The sequence below is a fragment of the Ornithorhynchus anatinus genome, chromosome 11 (genome assembly GCF_004115215.2).
Source record: "Ornithorhynchus anatinus isolate Pmale09 chromosome 11, mOrnAna1.pri.v4, whole genome shotgun sequence".
Lineage (NCBI taxonomy): Eukaryota > Metazoa > Chordata > Mammalia > Monotremata > Ornithorhynchidae > Ornithorhynchus > Ornithorhynchus anatinus.
Window position 1 is genome coordinate 43,661,326 of NC_041738.1, and position 27,011 is coordinate 43,688,336.

General features: G+C 40.9%; 1 protein-coding gene across 4 annotated transcripts in view; it reads right to left on the reverse strand.

The window, feature by feature from the left end:
* The window catches only part of LOC100076573 (BTG3 associated nuclear protein), a 207,415-nt gene that overhangs the window by 154,081 nt on the left and 26,323 nt on the right, over window positions 1-27,011 (reverse strand). For 3 of the 4 annotated variants that reach the window (XM_029076241.2, XM_029076242.2, XM_007672742.3), the window contains exons 3-6: window positions 26,271-26,365; window positions 22,598-22,797; window positions 1,637-1,759; window positions 228-403 (exon numbers count right to left, since the gene is read on the reverse strand). In XM_029076241.2, coding sequence (XP_028932074.1) covers window positions 228-403; window positions 1,637-1,759; window positions 22,598-22,797; window positions 26,271-26,365 — 594 coding nt within the window. Of the gene's footprint in view, window positions 1-227; window positions 404-1,636; window positions 1,760-18,068; window positions 18,214-22,597; window positions 22,798-26,270; window positions 26,366-27,011 lie in introns of those variants that run through there. The other variant, XM_039913513.1, reaches the window with a different exon arrangement.

Consider the following 27,011-nt stretch of genomic DNA (forward strand, 5'->3'; position numbering starts at 1 on the left):
TGGGCTAATTCGTGCTTCCATAAATGTCCAAAAAATGAATTGTATTTTCAGGGAAAATATGACCGGCTCATTTAGTTTTGGTGAGCTTCTCTGGAGCTATTTTAAATGCATCCACACTTTAACAAGTTTTAAGATGAAGATATAAAAATAGCAAACGTTCTCTGCTTTCATTGATTTCCCTCATCCCCTGAATGGCCTATAAGAACCGTAAAGCTGAACCGGCATACCTTCGGTGTTTAGGGTAATCAGAGTAACGTTGTTGCCGATGTTCTGGCTTCCAGCCTGACCACTGTTGGAAACAGAGTCACTGGCCTCGGAGCCGCTCTCTCCATCTTCATTCTGGCTGTCTTCGTGCCCCGGGACCTTAACTACAATGGTGTTTTGCCTTCGTCCAGGAACGGCACTGAAACGGAACAAAAAATACTTGTTTCGGGCTGGGAAAGGATCATTCTAATAAAATGAAAATGCAATATTAATGTTACTCACATGGATTTTCTTTCCCTTCTTACATTACAAACATTTGATTTCTTAGAGACTATAGGACCTTCCTCTACAGCTGATATATGATAACTAATCTTCGTTAAAGAAAAAAGAACAAAGGAGAAAATTTCCTAGCATTACATGTGAAAGCATTTGTCTGAAGCTAATGCTAGAATAACAAAAATAGCTCACCTGAATTAAACTAAGCAAATTGGGCCCACTGTTCTGGTGATAAAAAACTAGATCTATTTCTATATCATTAGACAAGGGAAGTTTGAATTTCTTCCCAAGAAATGGTCAAAAATATTTTATTTTGAGCCAGAACTTAAAACACTGGCTTCAGATTCTGCAATGGCTTCAGAAGGTTAAGTAAAATAGCTCAGTGAGAAGAACGCATTATTAAATGTTCAGGTCATAAGCTCCTAACTTCTTTTAAGCTATAGCTCATAGGGGCAAAAAAGACCAAACAGTCTGAAGAGCTGAATTAAGTATTAACTAATTTATTACACTGTCAGACATTTCAACAAATCCAACATATTTCACCAATTACATAAAATTCCATTTAGTTATTAACAGAGAGAATCCCGCTCAAAAACATCTTGCAAAACAAAAATTCTTGCAACAATTATTTCATTACAATGTTGCAAAATGTTTTTGATAGCATTCGCTTACTTATTGCATATCTTAATTGTTTGCAAATTTAAAGCTAACATATCACATAGTTTTCACAATTAAGCATCACTGGAGCTATATTAATAAGCTCATTTTGTTGCTGGAAAATTGCTTTCCGGGGTAGAATTAGGATTCAGGAGTTCCTAATTTCCAACCTGGTGCTTAATCTACACTTTGAAATATTAACCATTCTGGATGTAACTCCTAATATCAAATTTGATAGACTTTTCTACATGCAATGTGGTGCATGTTAAGGTATAGAACAGCTTCTCCATATAGAAAGATAACTCTACGTGATTTCCATTACAAACAGCTTCCATTTCCATGATAATGAAAGAGACACAATCCTGGCACAATCCTTTGGTTTTGCACTTTCCCACAGGGAGCTGGGATAGTGGGCCTCGGATTTCTGTTTGTAGGCAGTGCAAATAGCAGTATGTAGGAATGTTCTGAAAGAAGGGGGCATTGACATATAGCTACTGACTTGCTAAGGATATTTTCCAAAGAATCCGTTGTCCTGCTCAACGGCTCTTCTTGCCCCACCATCTTGGCTACAATAGAGTTCTGCCGATCATTGTTCAGTATTACTGTAGTCTGGGGGACGACGCTACGAAACAAAATAAAAAAAAAGTAATTGAAAGGAACAGCATTTCAATAATACATTAGATTAATCCAATATCTGTATTTAATTAGGTCCTTGAGATTGTTACAAAGAGTGGTTAGTATTTTCCCCCTTTCCATCCTAGCTATTTTCTATCTAAACTCTAAGGCTTACAATCCACCCCACTTGATATCTATATCATTTCAAGAACTCAGTTCTTTTTTGGAAAACCCTGGGCAGAATGAGAGAGGATTTATCGGTTCAAGACACAAAATGAACAGTTCATTAACTGTGGTTCTCAAAAGCCCTCAAGTTTCTTCTTTGATGAGAAGCTGTGTGGTTGGATAATTAATCAGATAAATGGAGCCACAATCCAAAAATCATTAATTCTTTTATGTACCACTTCCCTGAAGTTAAATATTTTATCAGACACAAATGGACTTAGCACATTTAGGTGGGGAAGACATATAATCCTGTGATACGCTCTATTCCGGTAGGGAGAAAGCATAAAAGAACCTCCAGCTTTGGGAAGGAGAAACATGTAAAGATAGAAATTCACTTGTGAACACATTCTATGACAAAGGTTCACCCGACTGGGGAAATTCACCACCTGAAAAACACCGATAAAATTTCAATTAACTTAAACCACAGAGGTAAATGTAATTGGGGGTGCTGGGTTTGTACCTTGCCAAAAAAAAATTGGTTTCTTTGTCACATATTATGACGTTTCTAGAACCTCAAGTCGTGGCATGGTGTTAGAATAAAAATCTTTATGTTCAGGCAAACTGCTAGGTTACATACAGCGTTAAGCCAACCAAAGCATACTCTCCAGTTTCTATCACTTCTATCACCTGACCTAGTGTATTCTAGTATGATGTAGCTATTCTCGATAGACCTGCCTATGTCAACAATCTGGAGTCTAGCCTGTGTAAAGGACTCTGGCTTTGGGGCGGAAAAACAACCGAGTAGGGAAGAGGAAGAAGAGAGAAGAGGCGCATGCGAGTGAGCCTTTTGTGGGTGCGTGTTGACCTGTGCATTCCCGGACTAACTCCTATAGATCCATGTAGCTCTCCTTCATAGAAGAGATGGAAAGGACGTTTGGAACAAGGATTTAAAAATCTTCCAGACCCTCGGTAAATCTGTACGTTCAGTAGCACCACAGCTTTCTGGAGGTTGCAATTCCCCCACAGCCCAACCCTCATTAGCAGAGATTCTGCACACGGTAAAGGCTCGGGAAAATTGACCGATTGATTCATCAGGGGAGATTCAAAAGGAACTGTGTGAGAGAAAGAAGGGGCAGGAGAGACGTGAGGCAAGAACGGCGCCCTTCTCCGACCCAAATGCAAGTAGCTCGGTTTTAACACCAGATCAGGCCTGAGGCTCCACGCAGAACTCCGCCCTCTCCTCTCCATCCAAACTGCTCCCATGTTAATCCAATGGCTTAGTCTATCCCGCCTTGATTATTGTATCAGCCTCCTTGCTGACCTCCCAGCCTCCTGTCTCTCCTCACTCCAGTCCATACTTCACTCTGCTGCCCGGATCATTTTTCTACAAAACAATAATAATAATCATTATTATTATTATTATAGTATCTGTTAACCATTACGTGCCAGGCATTGTACTAAATGCTGGGGTAAATACAAGCAAATCGAGTTAGAGAGAGACCCTGTCCCATGTGGGGCTCACAGTCTCAATCCCTTTTTTACAGATGAGGTAACGGAGGCTCAGAGAAGTGAAGTGACTTGCCCAATATCGCACGGCAAATGGCGGAGCTGGGATTAGAACCCACGACCTTCTGACTCCCAGGCTCACGCTCTATCTACTCCACCATGCTGCATTTTCAGGAAGTTTCCCCAACCTTCAAGAAACTCCGGTTGTTGCCCATCCAACTCTGCATCAAACAAAAACTCCTCCCCACTGGCTTTAATGCACTCAGTGCCCTTGCCCCCTCCTACCTCATCTCGCTACTCTCCTACTACAACCCAGCCTCCACACTTCACTCCTCTAATGCTAACCTTCTCACTACACCTCGATCTCACCTCTCTCGCCACCAACCCCTCACCCACATCCTGCCTCTAGCCTGGAATGCTCTCCCTCCTCACATCCAACAGACAGTTACTCTCCCTCATTTCAAAGCCTTACTGAAGGCCCATCTCCTCCAAGAGGCCTTCCCCGACTCAGCCCTCCTTTCTTCTCCCACTCCCGTCTGCATTGCCCTGATTTGCGCCCTTTATTCATCCTTCCTCCCAGCCCCACGGCACTTATGTACACATCTGTAATTTATTCATTTTTATTAATATCCCCCTCTAGACTATAAGATCGTGTGGGCAGGTAATGTGTCTGTTTATTGTTATATTGTACTCTCCCATATGTTCAGTACAGCGCTCTACACACAATCAGCGCTCAATGCAATTGAGTAATAATAATAATAATTGTGGTATTTGTTAAGCACTTACTATGTGCCAGGCGCTGTACTAAGTGCTGGGGGAGATACAAGGTAACTGGGTTGGACATGATTCCTGTCTCACATTTGGCTCACAGCCTTCATCCCCATTTTACAGATGGGGTAACTGAGGCACGGAGAAGTAAAGTGACTTGTCCAAGGTCACACAGTAGACAAATGTCAGAGCCCAGATTAGGACCCAGAACCTTCTGACTCCTAGACCCACGCTCTATCCATTAGGTCTAACTGCTTCCCAATGAATGATTCAAATATGTACCCCAAGAACTCAGAGCCATATATAATTATTAGTATTATTGTATTAAGAGTTTACTATGTGTCAAGCACTGTTCTAAGCACTGGGGCAGATACAAATTAATCCCAATGGACACAGTCCCTGTCCCACATGAGACTCACAGCCTAAGTATGTTCCTCTGAATTTTAAAAATAGCAATGCAGCTAGAAAGGTGACACCCCACTACCCAAAAGGGATGCATAAATATTATTGTCCCCATTTTATATTTGTACAATCTGAAATGAAAAGTGTAAGCAAATCTGTGATTCTGTCCATTAGAGAGCCAGGCCATACAGCACATAATTATTATTTCAATGTACAAGAATGAGGTCTTCGCAATAATTACTTCAGTGCGCAAATTACTCAGTGCCCTGTGTCTGAATTGCCCAGTAGGATTTATAGAACCGTAAAAGGGGTCTCTCAAACATTCTTAAGGATAAAATCACTTCAATCTTTAAAGCTTTTAAGAATAGTAAAGTGATAAATTATTCTTTGGAATAGTCTCTTTAGGAAAAATAATCCAGCCATCATTCCTAATTGTGGTATTTGTTATGTGCTTACTTTGTGCCAACCCCTGTACTAACTGCTGGGGCAGATATAGGTAATTAGGTCCCACATGGGGCTCACAGTCTAAGTAGGAGGGAGAATACGTACTGAATCCTCATTTTGCAGATGAGGAATCTGAGGCAAAGAGAAGTTATGGGACTTGCCCACAGTCACACAGCAGGGAAGTGGTGGAGCCAGGATTTGAACCCAGGTCCTCTGACTCCCAGACCCATGCTCTTTCCACTGGGCTATGCTGCTTCCTACCAAATGTTAGTACAAAAACTTGTAAGTTTAATGAAAGCCTTGAATAACTAACAAATCAGCTACAAATACTATACAATAAAACATGTTTCTCTTTCAAGAAGACCTCAGCTTTTTTTCCTCGTTCTATATTTTTTTTTTAAACACCATCTTGAAATTGTAGACTTGGTATTACATTTAGAAAGGTGATTTTGACTAATACAAAAATGTTAGACACTGTCCATGCTTCACTAAGTGTAATGAGGAATCTATAAGTATTATACAGTGTTCAAATCCTCATCATTCATTCATTCATTCAATAGTATTTATTGAGTACTTACTGTATACAGATCACTGTACTAAGCACTTGGGAGAGTACAATATAACAATAAACAGCCACATTCCCTGCCCACGACCAGCTTACAGTCTAGAGAGGGAGCCGGACATCAATATAAATAAATCAATTTCAGATACGATTGTCATCACAATCACCCATTCGCTTCCCATGTGGGAACTGAATGTTTCCAAGAATATTTCATTCATTCATTCAATAGTATTTATTGAGTGCTTACTATGTGCAGAGCACTGTACTAAGCGCTTGGAATGAACAAATCAGTAACAGATAGAGACAGTCCCTGCCCTATGATGGGCTTACAGTCTAATCGGGGGAATTAGCTTCATTTAGCTTCATCCTGTCTAAGCAATTTTCAAACCTATGCCTACCAATACAAACAAGAACCTACTGTAAAGAGGCAGTAAAAAGGGTCCTGAGTCCAAGATCACAAATTCTTTGCCTTTTAAAATATAAGAAATGCCATTCCTGGCTTAGAATAATCCATCCAGCCCAGTATATTTCTCTAACAGAGGCAATGAGATGCTTAAAAGGAGACTATAACAGTGACCCTCCTTGACAATCATCCTCATGGTTCCGTGTACCTTCTAACTTTTCCTTCTAAATCATGACTATGGCATTTAGTAACTGCTTATTCTATGTCAAGAACAGCTCTGAGCACTGGGGTTAGGTACAGGTTGGACACAGTTCCTGGCCGACATGGAGCTCACAGTCTAGGTAGGATGCAATCCCCATTGTATGGATGAAGAAAACGAGGCACAGGGAAATTAAGTGACTTGCCGGAGTTCACCCAGTAGGCAAATGGCAGAGCTAGGATTAGAACCCCAGTCTCTGCCTCCCAGGCCCACGATCTTTTCACTAGGCCATGCTGCTTCCCATAAATTACTCCCTATTTGCTTAACAAGTGCTTTCACAGCACTTATTAAACATTTTTTTATCCACTGAATTGGGCAAATTAACAGACACCCTCCAAAATCTTATCACTCTAAAAGTCAATGTAATAGCTCGAATGCTTCTTTCAAGGACAGAAAAGCAATCCTCAATACTAATAAGGGACTAAATGGTACAGATGAGATATAACTTTGGCATCTGCTCTCTCGAACTTCTGATTTTGGGTAGCTGCCCACCCGTCTTACCAACAGTCATGCAAAATCCGCGGAGGACATCGGGCCAAGATGAACAAGTACTAAATACATTTTTACGTTGTCTTTTACATATTACAAGATGAATGGGAGGGATGGAAAAAACAGTCTTTTTGTAATAATTCTTGAAAAGGACAGAACCTATTAAATAACTTGGCAACAGGTAATAAAAACACCCCAGGTTCAGAATTACTTCATACTGGCTTCAGACAACTAAGGACTACCAAACAGCCAGATACATAAGAATTATTACAAACAATATGATAGATGTTTTATTTTATAGGAGAGGAGTAGGTTAATTTGAAAGCAAATTCTTCGTATGAGATAAGGAAGGAAGGTAGAAAATTTAGCATGAGCGCATGTGGTAAGAGAACGAGGAAGACAGTGAATAACTCAATGGGACTAGTGAATAATTGTTTTCAAAAACATTTTCTGTTACAAACAACCTGTCGTTGACTTTCAGTTCGGTATTCCCTTTGCCGCATTACACCAGTCACTACTTTATGGCAAAACAGTCACGATCAGTTATAATACCAATTGCAACTTTTTCATAATCCACTCCCAGGTTTACAGTGTGTAAGGGAATAAAAATGCAAAATCATGATAATTTACAGCTTGTCTCAGGTCTGAGCCAATGAAGGCAGATCCTTAAAACTCATGATATCAATTATGTGTGGACTTGGCAAGATGCTAAAGGTTGCCATCAATAAAATACTGAAGAGTCGGGCAAGTTTAGCCAAAAACGCAGGTGCACACTGACTTTTTCAGGGGACCACTCTAAAGTTAATTTCACATTCCATATTCCTCTTCCAAGGATAGAAAAGGGGCAATCCTAATACGAATAAGGGACTAAATGGTACAAAGCAGATATGAGCTTGACATTTGCTCTTTCGAACTCCTGATTTTGGGCAGCAGCCCACCCAGTTTGAAACTGTACTTAGGGCTGGCAACGAAGATGCAAGTGCCTGCCAACTGGAAGATCCTTTTCCCAGAGCTAATCCATTCCTTTTTACTCATGTGCTCATAGGACTATGTGTTCTCTACTCTTACTCATAAGAACTTTGAGTTTGGGCTTTTAAAAAACAAGGAACTCTTCAAAGCCCTCCAATAAACTATTGCTACAAAGGATTGCAATGTCCTTCTAGAAAGATATGTGACAAATTATATCCACTGTCCTGTACAAATCTGCCAAGTTCAAATAAGAGCCAGATACAGCTGAACGGGCCCCGTGTCCAACTCAGAAACAAGCCACATCCTCGATCTCAAGTTCAACAGATAGAAAGGTCAGGGGTAGGCCAAAAGAGTGCCCTCATTGGCAAGTCCATCTCTTTCCACCTTGGGCTCATGCCATGAATTTTTTCTGATTAGAGAGCTCTCAAAGCACTCAATTACTTGAATGCCTATCCTGACTTTTTGACTATGTAAATTTGAAAAGGAAAAATCACGGGATTTGTGGGTTCTTACATGCTTTCAAGTGTCAATCAGTAGTATTTATTGAGCATCTACTGTGTGCATAGTACAGTACCATGCACATGGGAGAACATAATAGAAATAGCAGAATAACAATAATCCCTCCTCTTAAAGAGTTTATAATCAACTGGGGAAGACAGATATGTTAATAAATTACAGATAGGAGGAAGCAATAGAGTATATAATATGTAGATACTTGAATATATGTGTTATATATAATATATATATACTCTTCCTTGTGCCTCAGTTACCTTATCTGTAAAATAGAGATTCATATTCTGTACCCATGCGGGACATGGTCTGTGTCCAACCTGATTAGCTTGTATCTACCCCGACGTTTAGTACTGGGTCTCAATAAGCTCTTAATACCAAAAAAAAAAATGGATAAGGCTGATGGGAAGTACTAAAGTTTCTACATGGTGCAGAAGGGCTGGAGTAGCGGTAGGGGGATAAAAAGTGGGGAGATGGGAGAATAATCGGGGAAGACCTTCCATAGGAGATATGATTTCAAAAAGACTTTAGAAATAAGAGAACTATGGGACCTTGGATATGGAGAGGGAGGTATTTTCAAGGAGAGTGGAGGACATGAGCCAAATGTTGACAGCAGGAAAACAGAGTACAGTGAAGAAGTGAACACAAGAGTTATGAAAAGTGCAAGCATGTGTGCAGTGGGAAGACAGAGTGGATGAATAGGAAAGAAAGGAGACTGCTGATTCATTATTATTGGGATCAAGAGTTTCTCTTGATGTGGAGATTGGACGTTTCTGAGGAAAGGAGAGATATGATCCCGGCAGCAGGATAAAGGACTGGAAAGAGGAGAGAGACTGGAGGCAGGGAGGTCGGCAAGGAGGCTGATGAACTAGTCAAGTCAGGATGTGAAAAAGAAGTGCCTTGACCCGCAAGGCTATTTAAACGGTGGGCCCCGCCAACGTTTTGGAGAAAGAATCGACAAGAATTGGTGACAAACTGAATAAAGAGGTGGAAAGAGAAGGCAGAATTACTTCACTGGGCCTGAGCTTCTTCATCTGCAAAATGGGGACTCAATACGTATATTCCCTCCTACTTTGACCGTGAGCCCCATGTGGGAAACAGGATTAAAGTGCACTAATTTATTTCCATGTACACAAAAATTGGTTTCCGAGTCAAGGGAGTGTGGGTGAAAATATTTTCAGATGAACCAATTGTTCCTATTTCTGAGCTTTACTCAAAAAAAACTTCTTATCTTACTCTGAAAAGTTAAAACAAAGTTCACACACAGATAAATAAGTTGAAAAATACACAAAATATCAGTACTTAACTTCAAAAAATCAAAGTTAAATTACATCCCTCAAAGTAAATTATGTATGGACACAGTAACTACAAATTTGAATTTAAACGCATAGCTCATGATTCTTGCCTCCTGAATTATCTGTTTCTCTGACAGCTGATCTATCAAGCAGCAAGGATTGTGATATTACATTTCACTGGCTACATAAATCTTTCACCTTTCTGACAACTGAGCAAATCTCTCAAATTTTAATCCATAAAATTTAACACAAGTTAATTCTGGGAATAATTTAAGGGTGTGAGTTAATGGAGGATAAATATAAAGATGTTTGAGCAGTCAGAGGCCCAAATAGCCTACCATTAATTAAAGAGATCACATCTATGAAAGATTTGTAAAGAATCAACAAAGAGCAAAATATCTAGGAAAGGGCGGTTTTGGGAAAAAATGAATATTACTGACATTTTAGGAGGGAACCCAGAATTTTTTCAAGTGACAAATTCTTTTAAATTCTCGGAATTTAAATTTTTATATTAGACATGTATAGTGGTAACTGGAAAGAGAAAGGCTTCGAATTTAACTGTCCTCTAGACTGTAAACTCATTATGGGCAGGGAATTTGCTAATTCTGTTGTATTTTACTCTCTCAAGTGCCTAGTACAGTGATCTGCACTTAGGAAGCGCTCAATAAATAAGACTGATTGACTGATCGACAGATGAATTCACTAGTTCATTAGTTCCAGGTAAGCAACCCTACCCAATAAGGAACGCTGCTCAAGCAAAAACTCCTGCAGACACCTACATCGACAATTAGGCCTGAACAAAAGTCCCATATCCAAATGACAACTTCAAAAGTTTATATGAAAAGGAAATAGCCTCTGAAGGGGCCCAAATACTCTACTACTTCAAGTCTCCTGAGTTAAATCCATCACTTAAAAAAATTTACCCTTTATATTGTTATGAAAACTTTTGAAACCCTTTGAAAAAAGTTAATTTATGGTAAAAAAAAAACACCAAAAAAACCAACCTGCTCACTCTTGCTTCATTTTCTTCTCTTTGACCACCAAGTTATTATTCGCCTCCTTCCTCCCTCCTGCCTGGAACTCCCTCCCACTTCATATCTGGCAGTGTGGCATAGTGGAAAGAGCACGGGCTTGGGAGTCCGAGGTCATGGGTTCTAATCCCGGCTCCGCCGCTTATCAGCTATGTGACTTTGGGCAAGTCACTTAACTTCTCTGTGCCTCAGTAAAATGGGGATTAAGACTGTGAGTCTCATGTGGGACAACCTGATTACCTTGTATCAACCCCAGCGCTTAGAACAGTGCTCTGCACATAGTAAGTGCTTAACAAATACCATAATTACTATCTGGCATACCAGTGGCTCTTCTCATCCTCAAAATCCTTCTGAAATCACATTTCCTCCAGGAGGCCATCCCTGATTAATCTAACTGATCCGGTCATCAGCACTATACTAACTGCTGGGGTAGCTACAGAAAATCTGGAACCAGCCCCTGTCTTCACTGGGGTCTCAACGCCTACGTAGGAGGGAGAATAGGTATTTTACAGATGAGGAAACTGAAACCGGAGAAGTGAAGTGACTTGCCCAAGGTCACCCGGCAGGCAAGTGGCACCATTAGGATTAAAACCCCCAGGCTCATGGTCTTTCTACTAGGCCACACTGCTTCCACCTCCACACCATCTTTCCTTCTACCACTTCAATACTTCCATGTCACACAAGCAGCTTATTCCCACCCTCCCACCCCATCTGGCATTTATGTACATATCAGCGTGGCTCGGTGGAAAGAGCCCGGGTTTGGGAGTCAGAGGTCATGGGTTAGAATCCCGGCTTCGCCACTTGTCAGCTGTGTGACTGTAGACAAGTCACTTAGCTTCTCTGCGCCTCAGTTCCCTCATCTGTAAAATGGGGATTAACTGTGAGCCTCACGTGGGACAACCTGATTACCCTATCTACCCCAGCGCTTAGAACAGTGCCCTGCACATAGTAAGCCCTTAACAAATACCAATATTATTATTATTATTACTACACTTTGTTACCTTCCCTCGTGGCTCAGTGGAAAGAGCACGGGCTTTGGGGTCAGAGGTCATGAGTTCGAATCCTGGCTCTGCCACTCGTCAGCTGTGTGACTGTGGGCAAGTCACTTAACTTCTCTGTGCCTCAGTCACCTCATCTGTAAAATGGGCATTAACTGTGAGCCTCACTTGGGACAACCTGATTACCCTGTATCTACCCCTGCGCTTAGAACAGTGTTCGGCACATAGTAGGCGCTTAACAAATACCAACATTATTGTTATTACTTGTAAATAATTTTAGTGCCTGTCTCCCTTATTAGATCTTTAGCACCTAGGGGATACGTTTACCGACTCTCTTGTACTCTCCCAAACTTTGTTACCTTCCCTTACTTGTAAATTATTTTAGTGCCTGTCTCCCCTGTTAGATCTTTAGCACCTAGGGGATATATTTATTTATCAACTCTATCGTACTCTCCCAAGCACTACCGACTGCTATTTCCAAAGATCTCCATAAGCTCAGCTTGATACAGAGAAAGAGGAACTATTACAAGTTTAGTGAGGGGGCTACAGTGGAGGCTATGGGCTAGGATGGATCTTACAGACAGAAGTAACTTTAACCCTTAAAGAAATCACTTACGCTATCGTCTGTGTTGGATAAAGATGAGGAAAAAAATTCATTACACACAACTGCCAAACTGCAGGTTTAACAAAATATATTAGACTCACAGCTGGATGATGCTGAATGTCAATAAGATAGACTAGAAAGAAATCCATGCGTATTTCTATTGCTTTGATCTTGTAACTACTATATCATGCTTCAAGCCCTGCAGTTTATGCAATGGGACTTACGGAAGCTAAGTGGTATTATTATTGATGCTGATGCTGTTATTAATAGTAATAATAAAGCCACTTAAAACCTATAATAAACCATTTTCATTTTTCCAAAGTGTTTGTAACAATTATCTCATTTAATCCTCATAACATTCCCTGTAAGAAAGATAGGCAGGTGGTGGTGTTCCCATTTTACAGACGGACAGACTCTGTGATAGAGAGTGGTGATGGGACTTGCTTGAGAAGCAGCGTGGCTCAGTGGAAAGAGCACGGGCTTTGGAGTCAGAGGTCATGAGTTCGAATCCCAGCTCTGCCACTTGTCAGCTGTGTGACTGTGGGCAAGTCACTTAACTTCTCTGAGCCTCAGTTACCTCATCTGTAAAATGGGGATTAAGACTGTGAGCCCCACGTGGGACAACCTGATTCCCCTATGTCTACCCCAGCGCTTAGAACAGTGCTCGGCACATAGTAAGCGCTTAACAAATACCAACATTATTATTATTGAGGTTTCACAGTAGACCATTAGAGACCAGTAGAGAATCTTGCTCTTCCGACTCCCAAGCCCATGTCTTCTCACTACGGCGCACAACCTCCATTTCTGTAAAACCAGTGCAAAATACTTGACCTTATCATGGCAAGACAAAATATAGCTCTTCACCTTTCACTTTGCCCCCAGAACGCAAGTGCGGTCCAGTGTTGACTCAGTCCTAAAAGATATGTATGGGCAAGGGCATCCTACCTTCAGGAGGTCTTCACTTGACTCAATTAAAACCCCAAACTGAAACTATCCCGGACAGGTTATGTCCTATGATGATGATGATCGCATTTAAGCGCTTACTACGTGCCAAATGCTGTTCTAAGCACTGGGGAGGATACAAGGTAATCAGGTTGTCCCACATGGGGCTCATAGTCTTCATCCCCATTTTACAGATGAGGTAACTGAGGCTGAGAGAAGGTAAGTGATTTGCCCAGAGTCACACAGCTGACAAGTGGCGGAGCCTGGATTAGAACCCATGACCTCAGACTCCCAGGCCCGTGCTCCTTCCACTGAGCCACGCTGCTTCTCAAGTTCCTCCGGGAACAACCTGGAGTGGTCCAAGGAAGCAAAATGGCTTTGGGGTCTGCCACTCAAGTGTCAGTCTACACAGAGGAAAGACCGGAGGCAAGGAGATCGGTGAAAAGACTGATATTACCAACACACGACACGGGCCCGGATGAGTGTGGTGGACCCTTGGATGGACAAGTTGCGGATCAACTAATCAATCGAGGAAATCAATCAGTCGTCAGCAGCACTGCTAGTCTATGGAAACTACGGGCGACATCAGGTCAGTCAGTCAGGTTCTGGAGGCCAACAGTCTAAGCACATAAAGCCAATAAATATCCTGCGGGGAAATGCCCTCCCACTGGTTGGAGTCCGGTACTGTAAACAAATCCAAGCATTGTGCTCATCAAACCTCATCTAAGAAGGACAACTCACTTAGGGTTTTATATGTAATCATAGTATAGGTCTTACCAAATCACATCATACAAAGACGCGCTCGATGAGGATTTACTGTACTGAGTCTCTAAGCCATGTCCCTCTCCTACGCTTCCTGGGCAAAGAGAAGCAATTAGCAAATACAAAAATGTTTGGCCAGGGGAATAGAAACAACACTTGAGTGGCCACCCACTCGTCAGACTTGCCAAAGTCAACTAACCCCATTTAATACCATTTTAATTTTCCTTACAACTGGGACACGGGGATTTCTATCCTTTTTTAAATCCTTCATAAAGCTTATGTTATTTTAAAGGCTCGAATACATAAACCAGGAGAGTTTCCAAGTTTATACATCAAGAGAAAAACACTTGGAAATAATATATTTCAAAGGAATAATTTCTAGTAGTTGAAACCTAGAGATGGTTAACAATTCATAACCGCCTTTCTTTCCTCAGGATCCAAAGAATTATTTGATCCTAACACTGGCCTTCTGCTGCCTTATTAGATCAGTAAGAAAACCATCCTTTGAACTCTTTAATAGCTTTAAACATCATCACATTAGAGACTACTTAACAAATAACCCACAGCAACTACCCTGGTCAATAGGACACCAGAAGTTTAAATTTAGATCAGGTCAAAATGTTTAGATCAGGTCAAAATCTCCCAGAACCCTGGATGAAGAGATCTAAGTGCTTTTGGTAGGCCTGGTTAGACAAGATAAAAGGGAAGTCCAACCACAGGGAACCAGGAGTGAAACTGGAATAGTTGGACTGATTTCAACTGTGGATTAGAGCATGAAGCAACCCCAGGAATGACATAAACAGGCAACTTTGAGTTGAGTCATCATGTACGTAGCCACCGCCACCCCAGCTGTCACTTCAGCACTTTTGGATCACTTAAGCATTCTTTCACTCAATCGTATTTATTGAGCGCTTACTACGTGCAGAGCACTGTACTAAGTGCTTGGAATAGACAGTTCGGCAACAGATAGAGCCAATTCCTGCCCGATAATGGGCTCACAGTCTAAACGGGGGAGACAGCAAAACGAAACAGAACAAAACATCTGGGTATTCACTCCCCGCAGTGGTACTTATGTACGTCTCTTTATACTCTGGTACTTCCTCCTACCTGTTTTGGGTTTTTTGTTTATTTTTTTTCCCAGGACCTGTCTCCCTTGCTAGACTGCAAACTCCCTGAGGACGAGGATTGTATCTTCCATTTCTAACGTACATTTCTAACTGCTTAGCACAATGCTCTGCACACGATAACCACTTAAATACAATTGATTAATAAAATCCACTCAGGTTTAGCTACAGGAAGGCTATGCATTTTCTAGTTCATTTAATCATTTGCATTTATTGTGTCTACGAACTCTACGGGACTTGGAAGTACATAACATTTTCTGTTCACACTGGCTTCTCCCTCAAACTCTTCCCAAGTGGCAGCACCCACAGTGTTAATCAGTGGGAAGCAACGTGGCTCAGTGGAAAGAGCACATGCTTGGGAGTCAGAGGACCTGGGTTCTAATCCCATTTTCTCCACTTACCTGCTGTCCGACCTTGGAAAAGTCACTTAAATTCTCTGTGCCTCAGTTACCTCATCTGTGAAATGGGAATTAAGGGAGTGAGCCCAAGTGGGACATGAACTGATTATCTTAGAGGACCTGGGTTCTAATCCCAACTCCGCCACTTGCCTGCTGTGTGACCTTGGGCAAATGCTTTTATTTCTCTGTGCCTTGGTTACTTAACTGTAAAATGGGTATTAAGACTGTGAACCCCAGGTGGGACATGGGCTGATTATCTTGTATCTACCCCAGTGCTTAATACAGTGCCTGGAGCATAGTAAACACTTAAAACACCCCCCCAAAAAATAAAATACAATAAAATGTGGGACTTGGACTGTGTCCAACCTGGTTAGACTGTACCTACCCCAGTGCTTAGGACAGGGCCTGGCACATAGCAGGCATTTAACAAATAGCATTAAAAGAAAACCAACCAATTGCTGTCTTTCTGTTCAAGTGATTTACGGCTGCCTTCCCGCATCACTCAGACAAATTCTGGGGCCACCTCCCCTAAATGCAAAGTTAGGGACCAAGTCAACTCCTGCTTTGGATTACTCTTGCCACTTCTCTCCTACAACAGCACCAGACTTGATTAGCATAATAACACTAGATTGAGTGATAAAGTTTGAGATCGTTAACTGACAACATGAAATTAGAAAGATGCACTGAGGAAGAGTATTTTCATTATAATGAAAGTCTCGATTACTTAATAATTTAGGTAGCCATTTTTTTTGCACTCTCCTGTTTTCTTGGATGGTGAATTATTCTGCAGTTACGTATCCTCCATTGCTAAATTTTAATTAGCATTCTTGCCTTTGCAATAACCATTCATATATTTTTATTTTGAGTCTGTATCTTTCAATTCTCTAAATCCCTTCAATTTAAATAAAACTTGCTATATTCCTGTTTAGAGATCTCTATACCAGGTGCACTTATAAACAGAGGCAACATGGTTCTGAGTCCTTTAGCCTGTGATTCCTTTTTGTTGTTTCTGTTGGGAAAAGACAGACTGTACTTGGTCCTTCCTACTTGAGTCTGTTTGAAGTTTCTTTTTCAAGTGAATTTCTCCATATTTGTTCCTACTTGCTTTGATCAACCTACTTCTCTGTGTCTGAGTCACTGTTTGATTAGTCCTATTCTCCAAGGGGATAGTTACTCTCTATCTTGGGTCCCTGACATTCAGTATTCAACCAGCATTCTTTATATTGTATTTTTGGAGCCTGGGATTGGAACCCACTTCCTCTGCCTCCCAAGCCTGTGCTCTTTCCAAAATGCCACTCTGCTTCACTTAATATGTGCCAAGCACTGTACTAAGCTCTGGGGTGGGTACAATTTAATCAGGTTGGACCCAATCCCTATCCTACATAGGGTTCACAGTCTTCATCCCCATTTTACAGATGAGGTTACTGAGGAACAGAGAAGTTAAGTGACTTGCCCAAAGACACAAGCTGTCAAGTGGCGGAGCTGGGATTAGAACCCATGACCTCTGACTCTCAAGCCCGTGTTCCTTCCATTGAGTCACACTTTTTCTCTGAACTTAATTAATGAACTCAGTCAATAGTATCTGGGCCAAGAATGGCCTCAGTCTGACATGTAGGGAGAGATGAGAGGAATATATGGGAACCAGACTTATGGAGAGGTGGGAGAATGAAATACAGGAAAATAAAAAAGGCCTACATGGGCCTCTAGTATATCCAGCAATTCTCTCAGTGGAAATAACGGCTACCAACTGGCACACATCGGTTCCTTGGATGTTCTGATCCCAAGAAACAATGATTCTGCTCTCTGCCCCTCCCAACGCCTGAAGGGTAAGTGTAAAAGGCCTCCGAAAAGTTCAGCAATGAAGTCCATCCTACGGTTACAACATAATGATCTAGAGAGGATATCATTGCTTTTTCCAGCCCATCTGGAATTATGCATACTTGTGTGTGAAAACCAGTTACATCTGCTTTGTACTTTCTCATTAGTTAAAAAGTTCAAGGGTGGGAAGAGCTTCTGCTATCAATCTTGCTCATTCTCCTAACCCCCAGAAGAATGGTCTGGACACATTAGGAACTCAATAAATATCTGATTATGGTGATTGTGATGTGCTGTACTTAAATTATAACTTTAGACAAAAATGTGAATTCTGTTACACCAATTACGCAGTAGGAGGAACTAATAATTCCTCTCACTGGAATGAAGGAGCCATTCATTACATCTTTGTTCTTTCTTAAACAAATATTTGAGGGCTCATAAAGTACATAGCACCATATGACACATTACAGCAAACATAAGTATACAGTTGATGCCCTACAGGTGCTAAATTCCTGTGAGTGACTCTCTTCCTTAACCTAGATCTCCCTAGGTTAAAAGTTCTACCAAGGATTCATGTAGCACTACCCACTTGTAGAAAAGCAAGAGCGTTGGGAGACCACTTATCAAAGAACTTTCCAATTTTCAACTGGAGATGCCATTTTTAAATCCATACGACACACACTGAATTATCAGTTGCCTTAGACCTGGCTCCTAAGAACACCGTCAAACTCTTTACAGGTCAGACTGTGAGATGAGGGGAGGGGGAGAATGTGACTCAGTTTAAGCCAAAGCCATCGCTTATATGGCCAGGCTCTCTTCAAATTGCACAACACTATTTTCAAATAACTATTATAAAAATGAAAACCTTACCTTACTGTTCCAAAAAATACTAGAGATTTCGAGAGGGATATTTTGACTGATCTGACATTGATCTAATATATTGCAAAAGGATTTCACTGGATTCCTACAATTCAACACAAAATGACAGAGTGGAATAGGCGGGGTGTCCCGGTAGACCTATCACTTATGAATTATTTGACAGCTCTCCATTTAATCTTATCCTTTCCAGGCAAATATGTTGAACTGTAAAATGAAAAAGAGCACAACACGAAAAGCATATAAAATTGAGTGAAATTATAACTGTTACACGGTAAACTTTTTTTTTTGAATCAAGAAACATCATCATCACATAGAACAAAAGGTTCAGATAAAGCCTTGCCCTGAGAAAGCAGGCTGAGCATAGAACATTAGAACTGGAGCATGAATATACTAATCTTGATGTCCTAAGAGTAATGTTACTGTAATGAGGCTCCTGATTTATTAGAAAGAGCCATGAAAACTCTGTCTCAAATTCCCAGTGAAGCTGTTAAACAATTACAAATTCCAGACTGGCAAAGGAAAATCATTTGGGGTCTTTATAAATCACACTGTTCAGTTTCCTGGGAGGAAAATAGAAAGACCTTCCATCTGAGTGAGAAGCATAAATTGATAAACCACAAAGTGTACCTACATATCACACTATTGCTTGATCTCATTAATAAATCAGGTAATATAGCTGTACGGATAAAGAGAGTGAGCACAAATAGGCTTAGAAAATCAAAGATAGGACTTCTGAGCTCCTACTCCTGCTTAAGAGAAGGACGACAAAGGCTTCCTTGCAACAAAACAATGCATTCCATACCGGATAGCCCCTTTTGCTATCTTCAAATCTGCCTTCTGGTATTCTGATCTGGCTTTCTAAGCATCCTTAGCTAGTACGACTTTCCACATAAATAACTGTCCAAACTCAGCTGTGAACTACATTTGCTCCTCCAGATAATTCAGGGAAAATAGAATGGAAAACTATAAATTCAACGAAATTCGGTCACACCAGCCAAACTGATGAGAAAGGGTTTATTTAAAACAAATTCTTATGGTTGGGAGTTGACGTGAATATTCAGAGTTGATTTTCATGACTTAAACAGAACAGGGTTTCCACTTTCTCTCATCCAGTCTTTTACAAAATAAACCGTAAACAATGCCCAAAATTTGGTCCTTGGTCTTGTGGAGATGAGCCATTTATTTAGCTACTCCCATGGAGTCAAGCTGTCCCCCAAAGGCCTGATGCAAGTAATAGCAGTGCCCAAAATGGATGACTGAACCAGAAACACCATGTCAGGGTCCCGGGCAGGATGAGTTAAGAAGTGGTCCCAGAATGTCATCCTTCAAGCCTTTTCCTCCGAGCCACCCCTGTCTATCCCCAGCACCCAACAAAGACCACACAGCGCTAGTGGAGGAAGAGGAGAAGCACTAAAGAGTACCCTTTCTTCCTCTTCCTCCCTCTCCTTCATTTTCCTTTCCCTTCTTACTCTCCTCTTTTCCTTCAGGCTGTTCACCTAATGAGGTCGAGCCCGTTGTTGGGCAGGGATTGCCTCTGTCTGTTGCCGAATTGTACATTCCAAGCGCTTAGTACAGTGCTCTGCACATAGTAAGCCCTCAATAAATACGATCGAATGAATAATGTCCTATCCCTAAATTTGCACCCAAGCTCAAAACAAAAAGTGGGCACTAAGTTCAAAAGGCACACTGAAGGAGGGACATGCTTGGAGAATCTTGGATTTTCGGGTCCAAAAGAAAGAACTGTCCAAACTTTTTTAATGGTACCTGTTAAGCACTTACTATGTGCCAGGCACTGTACTAAGCGCTGGGGTAGACAGAAGGTTGCCAGGTTGGACACAGTCCTTGTTCTGCATGGGGCTCACAGTCTTAATTCCCATTTTACAGATGAGGTAACTGAGGCACAGAGAAGTGACTTGCCCAAGCCCACAGAGCAGAAAAGCGGCAGAGCCGGAATTAGAACCCAGGTCCTTTTGACTCCCAGGCCCACGCTCTCTCCATTAGGCAATGCTGCTTCCACTAGGCCAAGCTGCTTTGGTTACATTAGTAAGTGTAAAAATAATGAAAGTAATAACTGTGGCATCTGTTAAGCACGTACTATTTGCCATGTACTATACTAAATGCCAGGGAAGATAAAAGATAAACAGGTCCGACACAGTTCCTACCCTATAAGGGGTGCAAATGTGTTTCGTAATTGTAGTGACAGGGAGAGAAAAGTTTTAAAGAAACTCATTCAGGTGTAAAATCCAAAAATCTCTGTCCCAAATACCAAATGAGGTTGGCAGTTCTCCACTACCATCTGGGTTCCAGGAAGAAAATCAAGTTCATACAACAGAGCAGTCAAAGCAAGTTTTAATTAGAAATAATCAGTGGGTGGAATGGGTTTTGTGAGCTGCAAGATGAGGACTTTGACGATACACCTAGCCTCTCGCTATGAGGCTGGGTCAAAGGAGCTGAACTGACTCGGAACCAGATGGGTATCCTTTTCAAATGGGTCGTCGGTATTTCGGCTGACAGCTCTTCTACTCTGTGAGTTTTATTAAACAAATCAAGCAATCGCTGCGATTTATGAGTGCTTACTGTGCGCAGAGTGCTTGGGAAAGCATGGTGCAATGGATTTGGTACGTAGGTTCCCTGCTCACAAGGAGCTTCCGGTGTAGGGCAGAAAAAACACCGAGCGAATTATCCTCGTCTCAATGTTCTACTCTAGGTCTTTGGATTATACTGCACACAACACCCTCAGAGTGAGCTTTGGGGTGCTCATGAAATTGTTTTAGTCGTTCAAATGGAAAGGAGTGTATTTTAAGCCAATCAATTATTATATCCTGTTATGGTAAGGCAAGAAGTATTTTCTATCTAAAACAAAGTTATTCAGGAGTCTGCCATCAGGAAGCAGCGTGGCTCAGTGGAAACAGCACGGGCTTGGGAGTCAGAGGTCATGGGTTCGAATCCCAGCTCTGCCACTTGGCAGCTGTGTGACTGTGGGCAAGTCACTTAACTTCTCTGTGCCTCAGTTACCTCATCTGTAAAATGGGGATTAAGTCTGTGAGCCTCATGTGGGACAACCTGACTACCCTGTATCTACCCCAGCGCTTAGAACAGTGCTCTGCACATAGTAAGTGCTTAACAAATCCAACATTATTATTTCACAATTATTGGAATTTAAGGAAAACGATGTTGAAACAGTTCTTCGGGAATCAAGTGTCTAAACCAACAAAATTATAACATTTAATTGGGAAGTATAAATCACATTTCATTGATCAATGGAGAATTCCTCTTTTAATCTCTGTCATATGCCTCAACTGTCCTTAAAAACACTTCTTTTGCAAAGAATTACCTGTTTTTCCAGTTTGTCCATCCAATGCATTATCCCAAAGAGCATAAGGCTCAATCTTTTACTTCTCCCACAAAATGGACTTCGTTTCAGCTTTCTACTGGTGTGAGTTTTTCTTTTGTCAGCTATAAGATTTAGGGAGATTGAAGCCTCAGATCTGTTTATTCTTCTTAGTCTGCTTTTGGTTGGGTTTTGTGAGGAATTTTCTAAATCGTGACAGCATTTCTTATTTATAACTTTCAGGAAGTAGTTTTTCCTTACATCACCTATAATTACAGACCGCCACGCTGAGATCTTGAATGTGTAAGTCTATCCACTACGCCCACACACACGGTTGCTGTGTTCTCCCAAAAGAAAAAAAAAACTTAATAAAGTTAAAATAAGTAGATTACAAAGCACCATACATGCATTGCTTCTTGTAGCAAATATCAAAGAAAGACTGATAGTACATAACCTCAAATTTAATACCCTTTTATGAGATTAAGATATTTTAACTTGGAAGACTCAGTGATTAAATTATAATGTACACTAGTCATGCATTAATAGGTACCTTGATCAGGTCTGAACCTTTTTTGGAAACTCTTTCCTTTAATTCCATTTCATATGACTTATTTCAAGGGAAAAGATTTAGTCCACATACAGAAACTCCAATCTCCATACCCACCAACTCTAGGTGACATTGTTCTGTGAGTTTTTAGATAGCCGAGTTACAAAGAAAATGGCATACTGAAAAGCTGGAAACTTCACTGGCAATTTAGATAAAACGAAGAAGAGATTACTGAAAAGATACGTCCTCTGAAGAAAGAACACCAAGAGCGGTACGAACTGAAAACTAAAACCAGAATGAAAATTAAGAAAACCGGAAAGCCAAATAGACCATCTTCCAGTATTCGGTATTAATTACCTAAAGAAAGGATGAACCTATCTGGCTTAAGTCAAAATGAAAGGTATAAATGACCGCTAGTTGTTCACGCACCACAATCACATGTTTAGTCTCAGTCTAACTAAAAGCAACATTGTGAAACTGACAAGGCAATCGTCTTCAAGAAGAATAAGATCTACAGTTCTAAATAACTCATATGTCTGACATTCATATTACCACAACTGTTAGTCATACCAATATTGTGAAATGTTTTGGGGTTTTTTTGGAGGGATCAGGAATTGAGGCAGAGCTTCTCTGGTCTCTTACCATCGCACTTTGTCACAAGACTGAGTAGCACCCAATGGAGAGCCTGCCACCATAGGAACTTGGATGGGTCGGTGCTGTTTATTCATGACCAGGTCCAACTTTTCTTCTAATGATTTGCAAGTAGCTTCAAGGGCCTGGAGTTTTGCCTCAATGCTATCCAATCGCAAGCATATTGTCTGGTTAATGGAATACAGGAACGACTGGGAAGTAAAGAGAGAAAAATTGGTTTGGGGTAGTTTTTGTTTTTTTAAATAACGAACGGATCTTGAAGAAAAATAAACATAATTCATCAGACTTCAGCCAGGACAAACTCAAAGGACACTTATCGACATCTTCAATTTCCAACTTCGTATGTCTGACGGTACATTTCACAAATCTGGCTGGCTCAAATATTTGCAGGCAAATAAAGCTAACCTTTTTTTTTTTTAACTTGGCATAATTACACACCCCTGGTGGATGACATGTGATGTAATATTTGATCACGTTTAATCACCTGCCTACGTGTAGAAAAACTTTATTTTTGATTAAAATAGTGGCTACCGAATTCTTCATTCATTCGTTCGTTCGATCGTATTTTTGGAGCGCTTACTGTGTGCAGAGCACTATATTAAGCGCTTGGAATGGACAAAAGAGGCGATCCCTGCCCAACAAGGGACTCACAGTCTAAACGGGGGAGACAGACGACAAAACAAGTAGTCAGACATGCTCTTGCTCTTCCAAGTGCATAAAAAATGAAATCATTAGTACGTGAACAGATTAACGACTGCAACTTTAAGCACTCAGAATGTTTGGTTAATTACAGTTAAGGCTCCTGAAGTCATCAAATGCATGTTTCAAAGACCACCTTAGACATCACTGAGGGCTTACTTTTAAGCTGCATCACGTAGCTGACTTGAAAAGAGCGAGTAAAAAGGAATCAACTTGATTTGAGGTATTTACAAAAGGACATTAGCACAGCCGCTCATTTCAAAGGCGCATGAGGTGGAATTTTATCAAGGGAAATGTTAGCACCTGCTCGAGATGATCACTATGAATATTTTCATTTTTTTTTTAAAAAAAAAAAGCAAGTTTGCCACCTAGTGGTCAGAAATGAAAATCAAACCTCAGGTCTATTGAATTCACCAGGTCAATTCTTGATTATTCCTTCAATTGTTGAGCATTTACTCATTTACCCCATTAATGCGTTCATTCATTCATTCAATCGCGTTTACTGAGCGCCTACTGTGTGCGGAGCCCTGGACTAAGCGCTTGGAAAGTACACTTCAGCAACAGTGACAATCCCTACCCAACAACGGGCTCACAGTCTAGGAGGGGGGAGACAGACATCAGAACAAGTAAACAGGCATCAATAGCATCAATATAAATAAATGGAATTATAGATATATACACATCATTGATAAAATAAATAGAATAATAAATATGTACCTATATACACAAGTGCCGTGGGGCAGGGAGGGGGGTTGAGCAGAGGGAAGCAGTCGGGGCGCTGAGGAGGGGAGGAGGAGTAGAGGATAAAGGGGGCTCAGTCTGGGAAGGCCTCTTGGAGGAGGTGAGCTTTCAGTAGGGCTTTGAAGGGGAGAAGTGTCCTAGTTTGGCGGACGTGAGGAGCGAGAGCATTCCAGGCCAGTGGTAGGACGTGGGCCGGGGTCGACGGTGGGACAGACGAGAATGAGGCCCAGTGAGGAGGTTAGCACCAGAGGAGCGGAGTGTGCGGGCTGGGCTGTAGAAGGAGAGAAGGGAGGTGAGGTAGGAGGGGGCAAGGGGATGGAGAGCTTTGAAGCCAATAGTGAGGAGTTTTGCTTGATAACGAAGGTTGATAGGCAACCACTGGAGGTTTTGGAAGAGGGGGAGTGACACGGCCACAGCATAATGCATGTTTTCACGACACATTTTGGAGAAAACAATGTAAAGGAATTAGAGAATGTATGACAATATTCACTTATATGGACAGGATGCGGTGCAACGCCAGAAGAAATGGCTGCGTACAGGCACACAACATTGGGTCAAGGCACAATTATTTACTATATCTCAAGTTCTCCATAACATGAGGTTCATCAAAATATTAACCCTCATGTTTAATAGGAGAATTGACAGCATTCAGGTTATTAGGGGACAGGGTTGATGAGAATGTCTCAAAATATCAGATGGCAAATTAAGCAAGAGGCATACAGGAATGAAATATGATACAATTTTTTTGAAAGACTATATAATCTAGAAGAAAACACCACCAGTTTGGGAAAAAAGATACTCACAGAGAGAAATAAAGTATAAGTCTTGTAGCTCTGAACAGAATGGTGAACTGTTTTAATCATTCAGTGTGATGGTGTGACTGTCATCACTCTCAGTAATCAAATCCCAGAACTTTCCGAGGAGCCATCTACTTGTAGAGAATTGAGTTTCCCCCAACCCATGCAGCCCTTTAAAGTGTAAATATCTAGTGAGATGGTGAAAGAAAGATAAAACATGACTCTGGACAATTTGCAAATTGGTAAACTATCACTAATTAATCCAGAATTGACTGCAGTCCTTAGAAGGGCACTTTTTTTTTTTAATGATTTTTCCACGAAGCAGTTGTTAGCCTGTACCATGTAGCGAGGGCTACTTCTTATCGATCTGAAAGCCCTCTCCAGAACAGAGGTCTGACGGAGTATGACAAGGCGAAAGACGCTGTCAGATGCCTAAACAAGGAAAGTTTGAAAATGTTCACTTCGCAAAATGCAGTTAGAATAGACTGAGAAATTTTAGAAGGTTCACTGAAACCAGAAGCTCACAATACCAAATAGTGTGAGGTATGGTCAGTTATTGATTATCTCCAGTAAAAAAGAGCAGCATTAATTTCCTCCGCTGCAATATCTTTTATTAGAACTGCTAACAAGTAGCAAGACTAATGAGTTTCACCTCTAATCCCTTTCCCCATCTCATGTCACATGAAAGACAAAAGAATAGAGGAAGAGAAGCATCAATGGCACAAGCAGTCTTCAGTTGGCTTTTCAAAAGTTTGGCCTGTCCAGCCATTTAGGAGCTGGCTAATATAACCTTCTAAATAAGTTTTAAAATGATTTTTTTTTACCAGTCCAACACGGAAATATATTGGAACTGAGGTAATTCCTGAAATCAGCATGCTTTTCTCATCACCCAATTTAAACTATTTTTCTCTCTTGGCAAGTGGCTAGTTCCGAGACAGGTTGAACATGTTTTCCAATGCTACAAGTTTTCAAACAGACTGTAAGTATAAACTCTCAAGTGATTCTATAAACGGGAGGGCCAAACAAGTAATATCAAGGGTAAAGGAGTGATTTATTGGCCTCGTACAAACCCATTCTAATTTCATACATTATTAGCCTTGGGAAAAAAGGGCAAGTTGCCTTTTCTAAAACTGAGCTATGCCAGTGTAGATTTGTTTACTAAAATAGTAATCCAGATGCTTTCCAGATTTGCTTAATATCCAACAGCTCTGAGCATGTATGGTTTTGCAGGAAGAAAGATCACTTCAGCCACCCTTAGTTTATACAAGAATGATGATGACAGCCATTAAGAAAGGTATACAGCCTCACGCATTCCCAACTCTTCTTATAATGGAATTACCTGAATATAATTTGTATAATTCACTTATGTCTTGCAACAAATGAAATACTTTATGTACAATTTGCTGTGGAAAATTTCTATTAATGACCTTTATAGAGGGATCCTGGCAGTTGATTTCTATTCGCTGGCGCTTCAGGGCAGGTTCTACCTCTTCTTCTGTCACATCATGATTCTCCAACACAACTGAAAGTCAAAAAAGTAGAGATAATACTGACACAGTCTTTACTCTGGAAGGTTTTAAAACAAAAGAACAAAATACAATTATAAGGATAGGTGCACTTTTTCTAATGTACATTCAAGTGTTTAATTCAATTACTCTACTTGTAAATACTTTTAAGTCTATCTCTCCCCCAGTAGAGTATAAACTCCTTCTGGGCAGGGGATGTTTCACTTGCTTGTTTTATATTTCCCAAGCACTTAATACAGCACGCTGAACCCAGTGGACACGCAATAAATGCTATTACTACACCCAGAAAATAGGCAAGATTAAGGAAATATGGATTGCTTAATTGAGAAGAGAAGGCAAAAGTGAGACTTCAACGGTCTTCGAGCGTAAGTAGAGTTTTCCAACACTAATTGAGTCCATTCATTCCCACTCTTGACAAAACAAGAGGTTGAGACCTTAGATTGAAGCACAAAACAGTTTGAACATAAATTCTAGACTGCAGTGGTAAAGTCTCCTATATTCAGCACACTCCAGAGGAAAGCTGGAGCACAGGGGTTAGCCAAGATCCATTTGCAAGCTCTTCAAAAGCCCCAGTAATCATGGCTGAACCAGATTCCCAAATAGAATAATGGCCATAGTCAGAAATTTATCAATACAGGAGCA